This window comes from Phyllobates terribilis, unplaced genomic scaffold (assembly GCF_046119375.1).
Source record: "Phyllobates terribilis strain yellow unplaced genomic scaffold, ASM4611937v1 Scaffold_9__5_contigs__length_417890890, whole genome shotgun sequence".
NCBI lineage: Eukaryota > Metazoa > Chordata > Amphibia > Anura > Dendrobatidae > Phyllobates > Phyllobates terribilis.
This window is the reverse complement of record NW_027362769.1, coordinates 412443945-412463046: the sequence shown is the minus strand read 5'-3', so window position 1 is coordinate 412463046 and position 19102 is coordinate 412443945. Positions and strand designations below refer to the sequence as shown.

The 19102-nt window shown below is 56.9% G+C and overlaps 1 protein-coding gene across 1 annotated transcript in view; it reads left to right on the top strand.

Moving 5' to 3' along the window:
* BICDL2 (BICD family like cargo adaptor 2) overlaps window positions 1-19102 on the top strand; it is a 167593-nt gene that overhangs the window by 11078 nt on the left and 137413 nt on the right. The window contains exons 2-3 of the mRNA XM_073649030.1: window positions 4878-5181; window positions 6085-6300. Coding sequence (XP_073505131.1) covers window positions 4891-5181; window positions 6085-6300 — 507 coding nt within the window. The 5' untranslated portion in view covers window positions 4878-4890. The remainder of the gene's footprint in view (window positions 1-4877; window positions 5182-6084; window positions 6301-19102) is intronic.

Genomic DNA, 19102 nt, shown 5'->3' with positions numbered 1-19102 from the left:
TATGCTGGGTCCTGAGTTTCACTGTACTGGGTCCCAGGCTTTGCCATGTTGGGTCCTGGGTTTCACTATGCTGGTTCCGAGGCTTCACCACGCCGGGTCCTGCGTTTTGCCCTACTGGGTCTCGGGTTTCACTATGCTGGGTCCTGCGTTTCGGGCTATGCCGTGCTGGGTTCTGTGCTGAGCCCCACACATATCGCTGCTATCAAGCAGCTTCATCAAGGGAAGTGTCCACGGCTATACTGCACTGGGTCCTGGGCTATGCCACGTTGGGTCCGGGATTTTGCCGCACTGGTTCCAGGGCTTTGCCATGCTTTTTCCGGGGTTATGCCTTGCTGGGTCCCACGCGTATCGCTCCTATCAAGCAGCTTCATCAGGGTTAATATCCCGGGCTATACTGCTCTGGGCCCCGGGCTTTGCCACGCTTGGTCTCTGGCTATGCCGCACTGGGTCCCGGGCTTTGCCACGCTTGACATGCTGGGTCCTGGGTTTCGCCACGCTGGGTCCTGGGTTTCACCACGCTGGGTCCTGGGTTTCGCCACGCTGGGTCCTGGGTTTCACCACGCTGGGTCCTGGGTTTCGCCACGCTGGGTCCTGGGTTTCACCATGCTGGGTCCTGGGTTTCGCCACGCTGGGTCCTGGGTTTCACTGTGATGGATTCAATCTGCTGGGTCCTGGGACCCCCATGTGTGGATGTGTTATTTGGCATAAGGGTTCACAAACGTCTTGGCGTTGTTCTGTCTGTGCGGTCATCACGTCTGCGGTCTATTTCTACGTGTTGGTAACTCTATGCCCCTCCGGTCTCGCTCACATCGCGCCATTTTTGTCGGTTCCAGGGTTGTGTCAGGAATTTCTCAGTACAATGCCCGGGGCTGATGGTCTGATTCCATGTGACACTCAGTCGCACTCCACCTGCGCGGCCTCGCCGGTACGTGCAGTATTTCCAGTTGGGTTTGTCTGAGTCACTTTCTGTCCTGGGAAACTACACTTTCATCATTGGTGAATTTCCAAGTGTTGAGAGTTTAATTAGCGGCTTCATCAGGTGCTGGTCACAAATTCTGCCCTCTAATTACCATAGGACGTCCTTCCTCATGTCAGCCATTATGCTGTCATACTCCACAAACAAGGAAGGTGGACGAGCACAGGGGAAGTGGCCCTCACCTCCTGGCCCTGTGTGAGCGGCACGGGCACTACAACATATCCCAACATGTCCCGCTAGAGAGAAAAAGAGGCAGGCTGAGACTACACCAGGCAGAAAGGTGGAGAGCAAGGAGAAGAAGACACTAGATCACTCCACAGCTCCTCGGTGGGTTGCTGGACACCGGCCATTCTGTGTAGCTGCTCATTGGTTAGGACCCAGATACATTGGCCGTGTAGCTGCTCATTGGTTAGGGTCCAGATACACTGGCCATGTAGCTGCTCATTGGTTAGGGTCCAGATACATTGGCCGTGTAGCTGCTCATTGGTTAGGGTCCAGATACGTTGGCCGTGTAGCTGCTCATTGGTTAGGGTCCAGATACATTGGCCGTGTAGCTGCTCATTGGTTAGGGTCCAGATACACTGGCCGTGTAGCTGCTCATTGGTTAGGGTCCAGATACATTGGCCGTGTAGCTGCTCATTGGTTAGGGTCCAGATACACTGGCCATGTAGCTGCTCATTGGTTAGGGTCCAGATACACTGGCCATGTAGCTGCTCATTGGTTAGGGTCCAGATACGTTGGCCGTGTAGCTGCTCATTGGTTAGGGTCCAGATACATTGGCCGTGTAGCTGCTCATTGGTTAGGGTCCAGATACACTGGCCATGTAGCTGCTCATTGGTTAGGGTCCAGATACATTGGCCATGTAGCTGCTCATTGGTTAGGGTCCAGATACATTGGCCATGTAGCTGCTCATTGGTTAGGATCCAGATACATTGGCCATGTAGCTGCTCATTGGTTAGGGTCCAGATACATTGGCCATGTAGCTGCTCATTGGTTAGGATCCAGATACATTGGCCGTGTAGCTGCTCATTGGTTAGGGTCCAGATACTGTAACGGGTCTGGGAGGTGGAACCTCTGAGCAACTATACAAAGGGGCAGTCCTTGTAAGGAAGCAGGTGGCTCCCAGGGAAGGCGGGCAGGTAGTCACGGCAAGTGACAGGGACAGTCTCTGGGTAGAAGGGCAGGAAGTCACGGCAAGTGACGGGGACAGTCTCTTGACAGGCGGATGGTCACGGCAAGTGACAGCAGGGTAAGAGTCTCTAGACGGGCAGGTGGTCACGGCAAGTAACAGCAGGGAAAGAGTCTCTAGACGGGCAGGTGGTCACGGCAAGTGACAGCAGGGAAGAGTCTCTAGATAGGCTAGCAGGCAGGTAGCAGGTGAGCACTCCCAGGTGAGCGGGCAAGAGTCTCTGGACAGGCAGGTGGTCACGGCAAGTGACGGCAGAACCTCCAGGTAGGCTAGCAGGCAGGTAGCAGGTGAGCGCTCCCAGGTGAGCGGGCAAGAGTCTCAGGACAGGCAGGTGGTCATGGCAAGTGACGGCAGAGCCTCCAGGTAGGCTAGCTGGCAGGTGGCTGGTGAGTGCTCCCAGGTGAGCGGGCGAGAGTCTCTGGACAGGCAGGTGGTCACGGCAAGTGACGGCAGAGCCTCCAGGTAGGCTAGCAGGCAGGTAGCAGGTGACCGCTCCCAGGTGAGCGGGCAAGAGTCTCTGGACAGGCAGGTGGTCATGGCAAGTGACGGCAGAGCCTCCAGGTAGGCTAGCAGGCAGGTAGCAGGTAAGCGCTCCCAGGTGAGCGGGCAAGAGTCTCTGGATAGGCAGGTGGTCACAGCAAGTGACGGCAGAGCCTCCAGGTAGGCTAGCAGGCAGGTAGCAGGTAAGCGCTCCCAGGTGAGCGGGCAAGAGTCTCTGGACAGGCAGGTGGTCACAGCAAGTGACGGCTAAGCCTCCAGGTAGGCTAGCAGGCAGGCAGGTATCAGGCAGGTATCTGGCAGGTACTTTCTGGTCCGCAGGCGGACTGATCCATAGACAGACTGGCAGGTGCTGGTAGGCAGACTGTCGGACCACAGGATAGCAAGCAGGTAAGCAGATATCAGGCAGGTATCAGACAGGAATCAAACAGGAATCTGGCAGGTGACTGGCAGGTAACTGGTAACGGGACCTGAGGGCTGAAGCAGAGTTGAAAGGCTTTGCAACAACATTGCTCGGGCACCTCCATTTTGGAGGAGGTGCCTTATATATGATGAAGTCCTCCGGCCGTTGGCCGCGGGGACTCCTTAGGACGGCACGCGCGGCCCCTTAAAGAGAGGGGGAGCGTGCGCGCGCGCGCCCTAAGCACAGAGGCCGGGAAGCAGCACGCGCTGCCAGCAGAGTGGGAGGAAGCCGCCGGGCACGGAGCGGAGAGGTGAGGGGAACGGCGTCCCTGCCTAGCAGGAGGCAGGGACGCCGACGCTACAGATACATTGGCCGTGTAGCTGCTCATCGGTTAGGGTCCAGATACATTTTCCGTGTAGCTACTCATTGGTTAGGGTCCAGATAAATTGGCCGTGTAGCTACTCATTGGTTAGGGTCCAGATACATTGGCCGTGTAGCTACTCATTGGTTAGGGTCCAGATACATTGGCCATGTAGCTGCTCATTGGTTAGAGTCCATATACATTGGCCGTGTAGCTGCTCATTGGTTAGGGTCCAGATACACTGGCCATGTAGCTGCTCATTGGTTAGGGTCCAGATACATTGGCCATGTAGCTGCTCATTGGTTAGGGTCCAGATACATTGGCCATGTAGCTGCTCATTGGTTAGGATCCAGATACATTGGCCGTGTAGCTGCTCATTGGTTAGGGTCCAGATACATTGTCCATGTAGCTGCTCATTGGTTAGGGTCCAGATACATTGGCCATGTAGCTGCTCATTGGTTAGGATCCAGATACATTGGCCGTGTAGCTGCTCATTGGTTAGGGTCCAGATACATTGGCCGTGTAGCTGCTCATTGGTTAGGGTCCAGATACATTGGCATTGTAGCTGCTCATTGGTTAGGGTCCAGATACATTGGCGTGTAGCAGCTCATTGGTTAGGGTCCAGATACATTGGCCACTCCCTGCAGGGTCCCTTCTTGATAGGGTTCTGGACAATGTGGCTGCTCTTCTCATTGCTGGGTCCAGACTCTTTATGCACTCTCTGTGGAGGTCTGGACACTTTGGCTGCTCCTAACTCTTTGGATGCCCTCTCTGGGGTTTATGGCTCCTCAGTGGGGGTTCGGACACTTTAGCTGTTCTCTGCAGGTTCTATGGTTCATAGTGGGTGAGAGGGTCCACTGCTCCTCAATGAATGGTCTGGAAACTTTGGCTGCTCTACACAGTGTGTATGTCTCCATGGTTGTGGTGAGAGGTGGTTGGTGGTGTCATTGGGCTCCTCAATGGGAGATTTGGACACTTTGGCCACTTTCTGCAGGGTCTATGGTTCCACAGATCCTTATTGAGAGGTCCAGACACTTAGTCTGCTCTCTGGAGGGTCTACGGCTCATCTTTGGCAGGTCCTGACCCTTTGGCCACTCTCTACAGGGTCCAAGTGCTCTTCGTTTGGGGGGCCCTGACACTTTGGCCACTCTTTGCAGGGTCTTTGGCTCCACGATGGGGGGCTCCATTACTTTTCATTGAGAGGTCCTGACATTTTAGGTGCTCTCTGCAGGGTCTACGGCTCATCATTGGGAGGTCCTGACACTTTGACCACTTTCTGCAGGGTCTAGGGCTCCTTGTTGAGGGGTCCTGACACTTTGGCCACACTCTACAGGGTCTACAAGTCTTCATTGGGGGGTCCTGACACTTTCTGCAGGGTTTTTGGCTCCTTGTTGGGGGGTCCTAACACTTTGGTTGCTCTTTCACCTCTCTCCGCTGTATTTGTTTCCAGCTTCACTCATCTGATGACCTCAGGAGACGCGGAGAGTCGAGAAGGCGACCCCCACAGCTGGGATGGTGGCATGGCTTCTCCCACCATGGAGGAACATTTCTACCCCTTCTTGATAGAAAGGCGCCCATCTTACCTGGAGGAGGATGATGAGGAGCGTGGGGAGGAGGACCTGAGCCTCGCCTTGGAGAGAAAGGACAAGGACCTGCTTCTGGCAGCAGAACTGGGCAAAGCCCTTCTGGAGAGGAATGACTACCTCGAGAAAAACCGAGAAAGTCTGGAGGAGGAACTGCGCAACACACAGGAGGTGAGGCCACATTCCTAGATGTCCTGCTACATCATATCCTATCCTCCAGTCACTATTCTGCTGTTGCATCGTGTCATATCCTCCAGTCACCTCCAGAGCTGCACTCACTATTCTGCTCTTACATCGTGTCTTATCCTCCAGTCACCTCCAGAGCTGCACTCACTATTCTGCTGTTACATCCTGTCTTATCCTCCAGTCACCTCCAGAGCTGCAGTCACTATCCTGCTGTTACATCTTGTCTTATCCTCCAGTCACCTCCAGAGCTGCAATCACTATTCTGCTGTTACATCCTGTCTTATCCTCCAGTCACCTCCAGAGCTGCACTCACTACTCTGCTGTTACATCCTGTCTTATCCTCCAGTCACCTCCAGAGCTGCAATCACTATTCTGCTGTTACATCCTGTCTTATCCTCCAGTTACGTCCAGAGCTGGACTCACTATTCTGCTGTTACATCATGTCTTATCCTCCAGTCACCTCCAGAGCTGCACTCACTATTCTGCTGTTACATCCTGTCTTATCCTCCAGTCACCTCCAGAGCTGCACTCACTATCCTGCTGTTACATCCTGTCTTATCCTCCAGTCACCTCCAGAGCTGCACTCACTATTCTGCTGTTACATCCTGTCTTATCCTCCAGTCACCTCCAGAGCTGCACTCACTATTCTGCTGTTACATCCTGTCTTATCCTCCAGTTACCTCCAGAACTGCACTCACTATTCTGCTGTTACATCCTGTCTTATCCTCCAGTCACCTCCAGAGCTGCACTCACTATTCTGCTGTTACATCGTGTCTTTTCCTCCAGAGCTGCGCTCACTATTCTGCTGTTACATCGTGTCTTTTCCTCCAGAGCTGCGCTCACTATTCTGCTGTCACACCATTGTTGATGCGGTGCCTTGTGTTGCAGCGTCTGGAGCAGGAGAAGCACGCTTTACGCCTGAAGATGGAGGCGAAGGACGGTGAATGGAAAGCGCAGATCACAGACCTGGAGAGTGACCTGTCCGAGGCGCGGCACCAGATCCGACAGCTGCTGTCCGAGCACAAAGAGTGCGGCCGCGAGAGCGCCACCGCCGTGCAGGAGCTGTCCGAACAGAACCAGCGCCTGATGGAGCAGCTGGCACAGGTACCACACATCTGAGGCTTAGATACAGCCAACTAGAGCACACATCCGAGGCTTAGATACAACAGACAGTATCACACATCCGAGGCTTAGATACAACAGACAGTATCACACATCCGAGGCTTAGATACAACAGACAGTATCACACATCCGAGGCTTAGATACAGCAGACAGTATCACACATCCGAGGCTTAGATACAACAGACAGTATCACACATCCGAGGCTTAGATACAACAGACAGTATCACACATCCGAGGCTTAGATACAACAGACAGTATCACACATCCGAGGCTTAGATACAACAGACAGTATCACACATCCGAGGCTTAGATACAGCAGACAGTATCACACATCTGAGGCTTAGATACAACAGACAGTATCACACATCCGAGGCTTAGATACAACAGACAGTATCACACATCCGAGGCTTAGATACAACAGACAGTATCACACATCCGGTGCTTAGATACAACAGACAGTATCACACATCCGAGGCTTAGATACAACAGACAGTATCACACATCCGAGGCTTAGATACAACAGACAGTATCACACATCCGAGGCTTAGATACAACAGACAGTATCACACATCCGGTGCTTAGATACAGCCAACTAGATCACACATCCGAGGCTTAGATACAACAGACAGTATCACACATCCGAGGCTTAGATACAGCAGACAGTATCACACATCCGAGGCTTAGATACAACAGACAGTATCACACATCTGAGGCTTAGATACAACAGACAGTATCACACATCCGAGGCTTAGATACAACAGACAGTATCACACATCCGAGGCTTAGATACAACAGACAGTATCACACATCCGAGGCTTAGATACAACAGACAGTATCACACATCCGGTGCTTAGATACAGCCAACTAGATCACACATCCGAGGCTTAGATACAACAGACAGTATCACACATCCGAGGCTTAGATACAACAGACAGTATCACACATCCGAGGCTTAGATACAACAGACAGTATCACACATCCGAGGCTTAGATACAACAGACAGTATCACACATCCGAGGCTTAGATACAACAGACAGTATCACACATCCGAGGCTTAGATACAACAGACAGTATCACACATCCGAGGCTTAGATACAACAGACAGTATCACACATCCGAGGCTTAGATACAGCCAACTAGAGCACACATCCGAGGCTTAGATACAACAGACAGTATCACACATCCGAGGCTTAGATACAACAGACAGTATCACACATCCGAGGCTTAGATACAACAGACAGTATCACACATCCGAGGCTTAGATACAACAGACAGTATCACACATCCGAGGCTTAGATACAACAGACAGTATCACACAGGGTAGGATTAGATACAGCAGCAGAGATGTGCTGGTATTCGGGCTTAGATACAGTTGGCTACGCCCGTGCAGCAGTGAGGAGGCTGCTCCTATCCTGTAATCCTATAATCCGGGTGACAGCTGGCGCCGGCTCCTCCGCCCTGTGTAATCCTCAGGCCGGGGGGCGCAGGACCCGGCTGGGGGGTGTCCTCCGCTCCGTCCTGTCCTCCCGGTTTCTGGCCATGTCACCCGGTGATGTTCTCTGGTGTCAGGCAGAAGTATATAAATAACCGATACCGACCCATAACCCGATAATCCTCCGTATTACACACAGGAAGATACTGCCGTAAAGCAACGTCGCCCTGAGGGCAGCGGGAGGCGGCACAAGTATCCGAGCCGGCGGCCACATCGGGTAGAGATCGCCGGCCACACAGGAGCAGGATCCACAGGATCCACACCGCCAATCCTGCAGCCGGTGCAGGGGCCGCCGCCATCCTCCTGTCCAGTACCTAAACCTGGGTTTCGCATTATTGCTTCCTCAGGCGGTAGTGGATCAGTGCCCACAATACATGACTTTCAGGCCACATGACTTGTTCAGGTCCGGCGATCACGCCGCCTCGCTCACCATCTTTACTGTCTCAGAAGTTTCACTGTAAGTCTCACACTTGACGCAGAAGTCACCGCTGGGACGGTGTAGATGGTGAGCGACGTGGCGTGAGATCCAGATAGATCGGCGCAGAAACAATTGTCATATAGTGTGATGGCGTTCCTCCACTACCTCCTGAGGAAGCAATAATGCGAAACGCACGTGGGCTGTCTGGACAGCGCTCTGGATGGCAGCTGTCATGGTTATTAATTGGACGGTGTCGCACTCCGATGTCGCTCTAGGTTACTGACACTTAGGCCTGTCTCCCGCTGTTGCTCTCTGGTGTCAGTCATTTCTATTGCTGCTGTATTACTCTGTGAGGTTTCTACTCTGAGTGTTAGTAAATTCCTCACTAGATACAAAGGGCAATCATGGCGGTGACTGGCATGGCTCCACAGCGCCCCTCTACTCACCATGCGACCGTTCCGCTAGTCTGCCGCATGCTGCACTGCTGCTTATCTGTGACATTCACTTAGACTTAGGGGGGCTGATCTCTGCAGGAATTTAACCCTCCTGGGTCCTGCAGAGATTCCCTATCCTGTGTAGCAGGGCCTTTATTACGTGGCTCCGCTTACCACTCCCGCCTGAATGTTGGTTATGTCCTGTCTGACTTCTCTGCTTCTGTTGTGGTATAGGGGACTGCTCTGCTGTGGTACCGGGGACTGCTCTGCTGTGGTACCGGGGACTGCTCTGCTGTGGTACCGGGGACTGCTCTGCTGTGCTACCGGGGACTGCTCTGCTGTGGTACGGGGGACTGCTCTGCTATGGTACCGGGACTGCTCTGCTGTGGTACCGGGGACTGCTCTGCTGTGGTACCGGGGACTGCTCTGCTGTGGTACCGGGGACTGCTATGCTGTGGTACCGGGGACTGCTCTGCTGTGGTACCGGGGACTGCTCTGCTGTGGTACCGGGGACTGCTCTGCTGTGGTACCGGGGACTGCTCTGCTATGGTACCGGGACTGCTCTGCTGTGGTACCGGGGACTGCTCTGCTGTGGTACCGGGACTGCTCTGCTGTGGTACCGGGGACTGCTCTGCTGTGCTACCGGGACTGCTCTGCTGTGGTACCGGGGACTGCTCTGCTGTGCTACCGGGACTGCTCTGCTGTGGTACCGGGGACTGCTCTGCTGTGGTACCGGGGACTGCTCTGCTGTGGTACCGGGACTGCTCTGCTGTGGTACCGGGACTGCTCTGCTGTGGTACCGGAGACTGCTCTGCTGTGGTACCGGGACTGCTCTGCTGTGGTACCAGGACTGCTCTGCTGTGGTACCGGGACTGCTCTGCTGTGGTACCAAGGACTGCTCTGTTGTGGTACCGAGGACTTCTCTGTTGTGGTACCGAGGACTGCTCTGGTGTTGTACCGAAGACTGCTCTGGTGTTTTACCGGGGACGGCTCTGGTGTGGTACCGGGGGCTGCTCTGGTGTTGTACCGGGGACTGCTCTGGTGTGGTACCGGGGGCTGCTCTGATGTTGTACCGGGGACTGCTCTGGAGTGGTACCGGGGACTGCTCTGGTGTTGTACCGGGGACTGCTCTGGAGTGGTACCGGGGACTGCTCTGGAGTGGTACCGGGGACTGTTCTGGTGTGGTACCGGGACTGCTCTGTTGTGGTACCAGGGACTGCTCTCGTGTGGGGACTGCTCTGTTGTTGTACCGGGGACTGCTCTGGTGTTGTACCGGGGACTGCTCTGGTGTTGTACCGGGGACTGCTCTGGTGTTCTACCGGGGACTGCTCTGGTGTTGTACTGGGGACGGCTCTGGTGTTTTACCGGGGACGGCTCTGGTGTTTTACCGGGGACGGCTCTGGTGTTTTACCGGGGACGGCTCTGGTGTGGTACCAGGGACGGCTCTGTTTTGCTACTGGGGACGGCTCTGTTGTGGTACCGGGGACTGCTCTGGTGTTGTACCGGGGTCTGTTCTGGTGTGGTACCAGGGACTGCTCTGGTGTTGTACCGGGGACTGCTCTGGAGTGGTACCGGGGACTGCTCTGGGTTGTACCGAGGACTGCTCTCGTGTTGTACCGGGACTGCTCTGGTGTTGTACCGGGGACTACTCTGTTGTTGTACCGGCGACTGCCCTGGTGTTGTATCGGGACTGCTCTGCTGTGGTACTGGGACTGCTCTGCTGTGGTACCGGGGACTGCTCTGTTGTGGTACCGGGCACTGCTCTGGTGTGGTACCGGGAACTGCTCTGGTGCGGTACCGGGGGCTGCTCTGGTGTTGTACCGAAGACTGCTCTGGTGTTTTACCGGGGACGGCTCTGGTGTGGTACCGGGGGCTGCTCTGGTGTTGTACCGGGGACTGCTCTGCTGTGGTACCGGGACTGCTCTGCTGTGGTACCGGGACTGCTCTGCTGTGGTACCGGAGACTGCTCTGCTGTGGTACCGGGACTGCTCTGCTGTGGTACCAGGACTGCTCTGCTGTGGTACCGGGACTGCTCTGCTGTGGTACCGGGGACTGCTCTGTTGTGGTACCGAGGACTTCTCTGTTGTGGTACCGAGGACTGCTCTGGTGTTGTACCGAAGACTGCTCTGGTGTTTTACCGGGGACGGCTCTGGTGTGGTACCGGGGGCTGCTCTGGTGTTGTACCGGGGACTGCTCTGGTGTGGTACCGGGGGCTGCTCTGATGTTGTACCGGGGACTGCTCTGGAGTGGTACCGGGGACTGCTCTGGTGTTGTACCGGGGACTGCTCTGGAGTGGTACCGGGGACTGCTCTGGAGTGGTACCGGGGACTGCTCTGGAGTGGAACCGGGGACTGTTCTGGTGTGGTACCGGGACTGCTCTGTTGTGGTACCAGGGACTGCTCTCGTGTGGGGACTGCTCTGTTGTTGTACCGGGGACTGCTCTGGTGTTGTACCAGGGACTGCTCTGGTGTGGGGACTGCTCTGTTGTTGTACCGGGGACTGCTCTGGTGTTGTACCGGGGACTGCTCTGGTGTTGTACCGGGGACTGCTCTGGTGTTGTACCGGGGACTGCTCTGGTGTTGTACCGGGGACTGCTCTGGTGTTGTACTGGGGACGGCTCTGGTGTTTTACCGGGGACGGCTCTGGTGTTTTACCGGGGACGGCTCTGGTGTTTTACCGGGGACGGCTCTGGTGTGGTACCGGGGACGGCTCTGTTTTGCTACTGGGGACGGCTCTGTTGTGGTACCGGGGACTGCTCTGGTGTTGTACCGGGGTCTGTTCTGGTGTGGTACCAGGGACTGCTCTGGTGTTGTACCGGGGACTGCTCTGGAGTGGTACCGGGGACTGCTCTGGGTTGTACCGAGGACTGCTCTCGTGTTGTACCGGGACTGCTCTGGTGTTGTACCGGGGACTACTCTGGTGTTGTATCGGGGACTGCTCTGGGTTGTACCGAGGACTGCTCTCGTGTTGTACCGGGACTGCTCTCGTGTTGTACCGGGGACTGCTCTGGTGTGGTATCGGGGACTGCTCTAGTGTTGTACCAGGGACTACTCTGGTGTGGGGACTGCTCTGTTGTTGTACTGGGGACTGCTCTGGTGTGGTACCAGGGACTGCTCTGGTGTGGTACCGGGGACTGCTCTGGTGTGGTATCGGGGACTGCTCTAGTGTTGTACCAGGGACTACTCTGGTGTGGGGACTGCTCTGTTGTTGTACTGGGGACTGCTCTGGTGTTGTACTAGGGACTGCTCTGGTGTTTTACCGGGGACGGCTCTAGTGTTTTACTGGGGACGGCTCTGTTGTGCTACCGGGGATGGCTCTGTTGTGGTACCGGGGACTGCTCTGGTGTTGTACCGGGGACTGTTCTGGTGTGGTACCAGGGACTCCTCTTGTGTTGTATCGGGGACTGCTCTGGAGTGGTACCGGGGACTACTCTGGAGTGGTACCGGGGACTACTCTGGGTTGTACCGAGGACTGCTCTCGTGTTGTACCGGGACTGCTCTTGTGTGGTACCGGCGATTGCTCTGTTGTTGTACCGGGGACTACTCTGGTGTTGTATCGGGGACTGCTCTGTTGTTGTACCGGGGACTCCTCTGGTGTTGCACCGGGGGCTGCTCTGTTGTTGTACCGGGGACTGCTCTGATGTTGTACCGGGGACTCCTCTGGTATGGTACCGGGGACTGCTCTGGTGTTGTACCGGGGACTGCTCTGGAGTGGTACTGGGGACTGCTCTGGAGTGGTACCGGGGACTGTTCAGGTGTGGTACCGGTACTGCTCTGCTGTGGTACCGGGGACTGCTCTGTTGTGGTACCAGGGACTGCTCTGGTGTTGTACGGGGACTGCTCTGGTGTTGTACCAGGGACTGCTCTGGTGTGAGGACTGCTCTGTTGTTGTACCGGGGACTGCTCTGGTGTTGTACTGGGGACTGCTCTGGTGTTGTACTAGGACTGCTCTGGTGTTGTACTAGGACTGCTCTGGTGTGGTACCGGGGACGGCTCTGGTGTGGTACCGGGGACGGCTCTGTTGTGCTACCGGGGACGGCTCTGTTGTGGTACCGGGGACTGCTCTGGTGTTGTCCCGGGGACTGTTCTGGTGTGGTACCAGGGACTGCTCCGGTGTTGTATCGGGGACTGCTCTGGAGTGGTACCGGGGACTGCTCTGGGTTGTACCGCGGACTGCTCTCGTGTTGTACCGGGACTGCTCTTGTGTGGTACCGGCGACTGCTCTGGTGTTGTACCGGGGACTACTCTGGTGTTGTACCGGGGACTGCTCTGTTGTTGTACCGGGGATTGCTCTGGTGTTGTACCGGGGACTGCTCTGGTGTTGTACCGGGACTGCTCTGGTGTTGTACCGGGACTGCTCTGGTGTTGTACCGGGGACTACTCTGGTGTTGTATCGGGGACTGCTCTTTTGTTGTACTGGGGACTGCCCTGGTGTTGTATCGGGACTGCTCTGCTGTGGTACTGGGACTGCTCTGCTGCGGTATCGGGGACTGCTCTGGTGTGGTACCGGGGACTGCTCTGGTGCGGTACCAGGGGCTGCTCTGGTGTGGTACCGGGGACTGCTCTGGAGTGGTACCGGGGACTGCTCTGGGTTGTACCGGGGACTGCTCTCATGTTGTACCGGGACTGCTCTTGTGTGGTACCGGCGACTGCTCTGGTGTTGTACCGGGGACTACTCTGGTGTTGTATCGGGGACTGCTCTGTTGTTGTACCGGGGACTGCTCTGGTGTTGTACCGGGGACTGCTCTGGTGTTGTACCGGGACTGCTCTGGTGTTGTACCGGGGACTACTCTGGTGTTGTATCGGGGACTGCTCTTTTGTTGTACTGGGGACTGCCCTGGTGTTGTATCGGGACTGCTCTGCTGTGGTACTGGGACTGCTCTGCTGCGGTATCGGGGACTGCTCTGGTGTGGTACCGGGGACTGCTCTGGTGCGGTACCAGGGGCTGCTCTGGTGTGGTACCGGGGACTGCTCTGGTGTGGTACCGGGGACTGCTCTGGTGTGGTATCGGTGACTGCTCTGTTGTTGTACCGGGGACTGCTCTAGTGTTGTACCGGGGACTGCTCTGGTGTTGTACTAGGGACTGCTCTGGTGTTTTACCGCGGACGGCTCTGGTGTTTTACCGGGGACGGCTCTGGTGTTTTACTGGGGACGGCTCTGGTGTGGTACCGGGGACGGCTCTGTTGTGGTACCGGGGACGGCTCTGTTGTGGTACCGGGGACGGCTCTGTTGTGGTACCGGGGACGGCTCTGGTGTTGTACCAGGGACTGCTCTGGTGTTGTACCGGGGACTGCTCTGGTGTTGTACCGGGGACTGCTCTTGTGTGGTACTGGCGATTGCTCTGTTGTTGTACCGGGGACTGCTCTGGTGTTGCACCGGGGGCTGCTCTGTTGTTGTACCGGGGACTGCTCTGATGTTGTACCGGGGACTGCTCTGGTGTGGTACCGGGGACTGCTCTGGTGTTGTACCGGGGACTGCTCTGGAGTGGTACCGGGGACTGTTCTGGTGTGGTACCGGGGACTGTTCTGGTGTGGTACCAGGACTGCTCTGCTGTGGTACCGGGGACTGCTCTGTTGTGGTACCAGGGACTGCTCTGGTGTTGAACCGGGGACTGCTCTGGTGTTGTACCGGGGACTGCTCTGGTGTTGTACCAGGGACTGCTCTGGTGTGGGGACTGCTCTTTTGTTGTACCGGGGACTGCTCTGGTGTTTTACCGGGGACGGCTCTGGTGTTTTACCGGGGACGGCTCTGGTGTTTTACTGGGGACGGCTCTGTTGTGGTACCGGGGACGGCTCTGTTGTACTACCGGGGACGGCTCTGTTGTGGTACCGGGGACTGCTCTGGTGTTGTACCGGGGACTGTTCTGGTGTGGTACCAGGGACTGCTCTTGTGTTGTATCGGGGACTGCTCTGAGGTGGTACCGGGGACTGCTCTCGTGTTGTATCGGGACTGCTCTTGTGTGGTACCGGCGATTGCTCTGTTGTTGTACCGGGGACTACTCTGGTGTTGTATCGGGGACTGCTCTGTTGTTGTACCGGGGACTGCTCTGGTGTTGCACCGGGGGCTACTCTGTTGTTGTACCGGGGACTGCTCTGATATTGTATCGGGGACTGCTCTGGTGTGGTACCGGGGACTGCTCTGGTGTTGTACCGGGGACTGCTCTTGAGTGGTACTGGGGACTGCTCTGGAGTGGTACCGGGGACTGTTTTGATGTGGTACCGGGACTGCTCTGCTGTGGTACCGGGGACTGCTCTGCTGTGGTACCGGGGACTGCTCTGTTGTGGTACCAGGGACTTCTCTGGTGTTGTGCCGGGGACTGCTCTTGTGTTGTACCGGGGTCTGCTCTGGTGTGGGGACTGCTCTGTTGTTGTATCGGGGACTGCTCTGGTGTTGTATCGGGGACTCCTCTGGTGTACTACCGGGGACTGCTCTGGTGTTGTACTGGGGACTGCTCTGGTGTTGTTCTAGGACTGCTCTGGTGTTGTACTAGGACTGCTCTGTTGTGGTACCGGGGACTGCTCTGGTGTTGTACCGGGGACTGCTCTGGTGTTGTACCGGGGACTGTTCTGGTGTTGTACCGGGGACTGTTCTGGTGTGGTACCAGGGACTGCTCCGGTGTTGTATCGGGGACTGCTCTGGAGTGGTACCGGGGACTGCTCTGGGTTGTACCAGGGACTGCTCCGGTGTTGTATCGGGGACTGCTCTTGTGTGGTACCGGGGACTACTCTGGTGTTGTATCGGGGACTGCTCTGTTGTTGTACCGGGGACTGCCCTGGTGTTGTATCGGGGACTGCTCTGCTGTGGTACTGGGACTGCTCTGCTGCGGAATCGGGGACTGCTCTGGTGTGGTACCGGGGACTGCTCCGGTGCGGTACCGGGGACTGCTCCGGTGCGGTACCGGGGACTGCTCTGGTGTGGTACCGGGGACTGCTCTGGTGTGGTATCGGTGACTGCTCTAGTGTTGTACCAGGGACTGCTCTGGTGTGGGGACTGCTCTGGTGTGGGGACTGCTCTGGTGTTGTACCGGGGACTGCTTTGGTGTTCTACCAGGGACTGCTCTGATGTTGTACTGGGGACTGCTCTGGTGTTGTACTAGGGACTGATCTGGTGTTTTACCGGGGACGGCTCTGGTGTTTTACCGGGGACAGCTCTGGTGTTTTACTGGGGACGGCTCTGGTGTGGTACCGGGTACGGCTCTGTTGTGCTACCGGGGACGGCTCTGTTGTGCTACCGGGGACGGCTCTGGTGTTGTACCGGGGACTGCTCTGGTGTTGTACCGGGGACTGCTCTGGTGTTGTACCTGGACTGCTCTTGTGTGGTACTGGCGATTGCTCTGTTGTTGTACCGGGGACTGCTCTGGTGTTGCACGGGGGGCTGCTCTGTTGTTGTACCGGGGACTGCTCTGATGTTGTACCGGGGACTGCTTTGGTGTGGTACCGGGGACTGCTCTGTTGTTGTACCGGGGACTGCTCTGGTGTTGCACCGGGGGCTGCTCTGTTGTTGTACCGGGGACTGCTCTGATGTTGTACCGGGGACTGCTCTGTTGTGGTACCAGACACTGCTCTGGTGTTGTACCGGGGACTGCTCTGGAGTGGTACTTGGGACTGCTCTGGAGTGGTACCGGGGACTTCTCTGCTGTGGTACCGGGACTGCTCTGCTGTGGTACCGGGGACTGCTCTGTTGTGGTACCAGGGACTGCTCTGGTGGTGTACCAGGGACTGCTCTGGTGTTGTACCGGGGACTGCTCTGGTGTTGTACCGGGGACTGCTCTGGTGTTCTACTGGGGACTGCTCTGGTGATCTACTGGGGACTGCTCTGGTGTTGTACTGGGGACTGCTCTGGTGTTGTACTAGGACTGCTCTGGTGTTTTACCGGGGACGGGTCTGGTGTTTTACCGGGGACTGCTCTGGTGTGGTACCAGGAACGGCTCTGTTGTGCTACCGGGGACGGTTCTGTTGTGGTACCGGGGACTGCTCTGGTGTTGTACCGGGGACTGTTCCGGTGTGGTACCAGGGACTGCTCCGGTGTTGTATCGGGGACTGCTCTGGAGTGGTACCGGGGACTGCTCTGGATTGGTACCGGGGACTGCTCTGGAGTGGTACCGGGGACTGCTCTGGGTTGTACCGGGGACTGCTCTCGTGTTGTACCGGGACTGCTCTTGTGTGGTACCGGCGATTGCTCTGTTGTTGTACCGGGGACTACTCTGGTGTTGTATCGGGGACTGCTCTGTTGTTGTACCGGGGACTGCTCTGGTGTTGTACTGGGGACTGCTCTGGTGTTGTACTAGGGACTGCTCTGGTGTTTTACCGGGGACGGCTCTGGTGTTTTACCGGGGACGGCTCTGGTGTTTTACTGGGGACGGCTCTGGTGTGGTACCGGGGACGGCTCTGTTGTGCTACCGGGGACGGCTCTGTTGTGGTACTGGGGACTGCTCTGGTGTTGTACCGGGGACTGTTCTGGTGTGGTACCAGGGACTGCTCTGGTGTTGTATCGGGGACTGCTCTGGAGTGGTACCGGGGACTGCTCTGGAGTGGTACCGGGGACTGCTCTGGGTTGTACCGGGGACTGCTCTCTTGTTGTACCGGGACTGCTCTTGTGTGGTACCGGCGATTGCTCTGTTGTTTTACCGGGGACTACTCTGGTGTTGTATCGGGGACTGCTCTGGTGTTGTACCGGGGGCTGCTCTGGTGTGGTACCGAGGACTGCTCTTGTGTGGTACCGGGGACTGCTCTGTTGTTGTACCGGGGACTGCTCTGTTGTTGTACCGGGGACTGCTCTGTTGTTGTACCGGGGACTGCTCTGGTGTTGTACCGGGGACTGCTCTGGTGTTGTACCGGGGACTGCTCTGGTGTTGTACCTGGGACTGCTCTGGTGTGGTACAGGGGACTGCTCTGGTGTTGTACCGGGGACTGCTCTGGTGTTGTACCGGGGACTGCTCTGGTGTTGTACCGGGGACTGCTCTGGTGTTGTACCGGGGGCTGCTCTGGTGTGGTACCGAGGACTGCTCTGGTGTGGTACCGGGGACTGCTCTTGTGTGGTACCGGGGACTGCTCTGTTGTTGTACCGGGAACTGCTCTGGTGTTGTACCGGGGACTGCTCTGGTGTTGTACCGGGGACTGCTCTGGTGTTGTACCTGGGACTGCTCTGGTGTGGTACCGGGGGCTGCTCTGGTGTTCTACCGGGGGCTGCTCTGGTGTTCTACCGGGGACTGCTCATGTGTTGTACCGGGGACTGCTCATGTGTTGTACCGGGGACTGCTCTGGTGTGGTACCGGGGACTGCTCTGGTGTTGTACCGGGGACTGCTCTGGTGTTGTACCGGGGACTGCTCTGGCAGGGGCAGTCCCCGGTACAACACCAGAGCAGTCACTGGTACCACACCAGAGCAGTCCCCGGTACAACACCAGAGCAGTCCCCGGTACCACAACAGAGCCGTCCCCGGTACAACACCAGAGCAGTCCCCGGTACAACACCAGAGCAGTCCCCGGTACAACACCAGAGCAGTCCCCGGTACCACACCAGAGTAGTCCCCGGTACCACACCAGAGTAGTCCCCGGTACAACACCAGAGCAGTCCCCGGTACAACACCAGAGCAGTCCCCGGTACAACACCAGAGCAGTCCCCGGTACAACACCAGAGCAGTCCCCGATACCACACCAGAGCAGTCCCCGGTACCACCCCAGAGCAGTCCCCGGTACCACCCCAGAGCAGCCCCCGGTACCGCACCAGAGCAGTCCCCGGTACCACAACAGAGCAGTCCCAGTCCCACAGCAGAGCAGTCCCAGTAGCACAGCAGAGCAATCCCGATACAACACCAGGGCAGTCCCCGGTACAACAACAGAGCAGTCCCCGATACAACACCAGAGCAGTCCCCGGTACAACACCAGAGCAGTCCCCGGTACAACACCAGAGCAGTCCCCGGTACAACACCAGAGCAGTCCCCGATACAACACCAGAGTAGTCCCCGGTACAACAACAGAGTAATCGCCGGTACAACACGAGAGAAGTCCCCGGTACCACAACAGAGCAGTCCCAGTAGCACAGCAGAGCAGTCCCGATACAACACCAGGGCAGTCCCTGGTACAACAACAGAGCAGTCCCCGATACAACAACAGAGCAGTCCCCGGTACAACACCAGAGCAGCCCCCGGTACAACACCAGAGCAGCCCCCGGTACAACACCAGAGCAGCCCCCTGTACAACACCAGAGCAGTCCCCGGTACAACAACAGAGCAGTGCCCGATACAACACCAGAGTAGTCCCCGGTACAACAACAGAGCAATCGCCGGTACAGCACGAGAGCAGTCCCCGGTACAACCCAGAGCAGTCCCCGGTACCACTCCAGAGCAGTCCCCGATACAACACCAGAGAAGTCCCCGGTACAACCCAGAGCAGTCCCCGGTACCACTCCAGAGCAGTCCCCGGTACAACCCAGAGCAGTCCC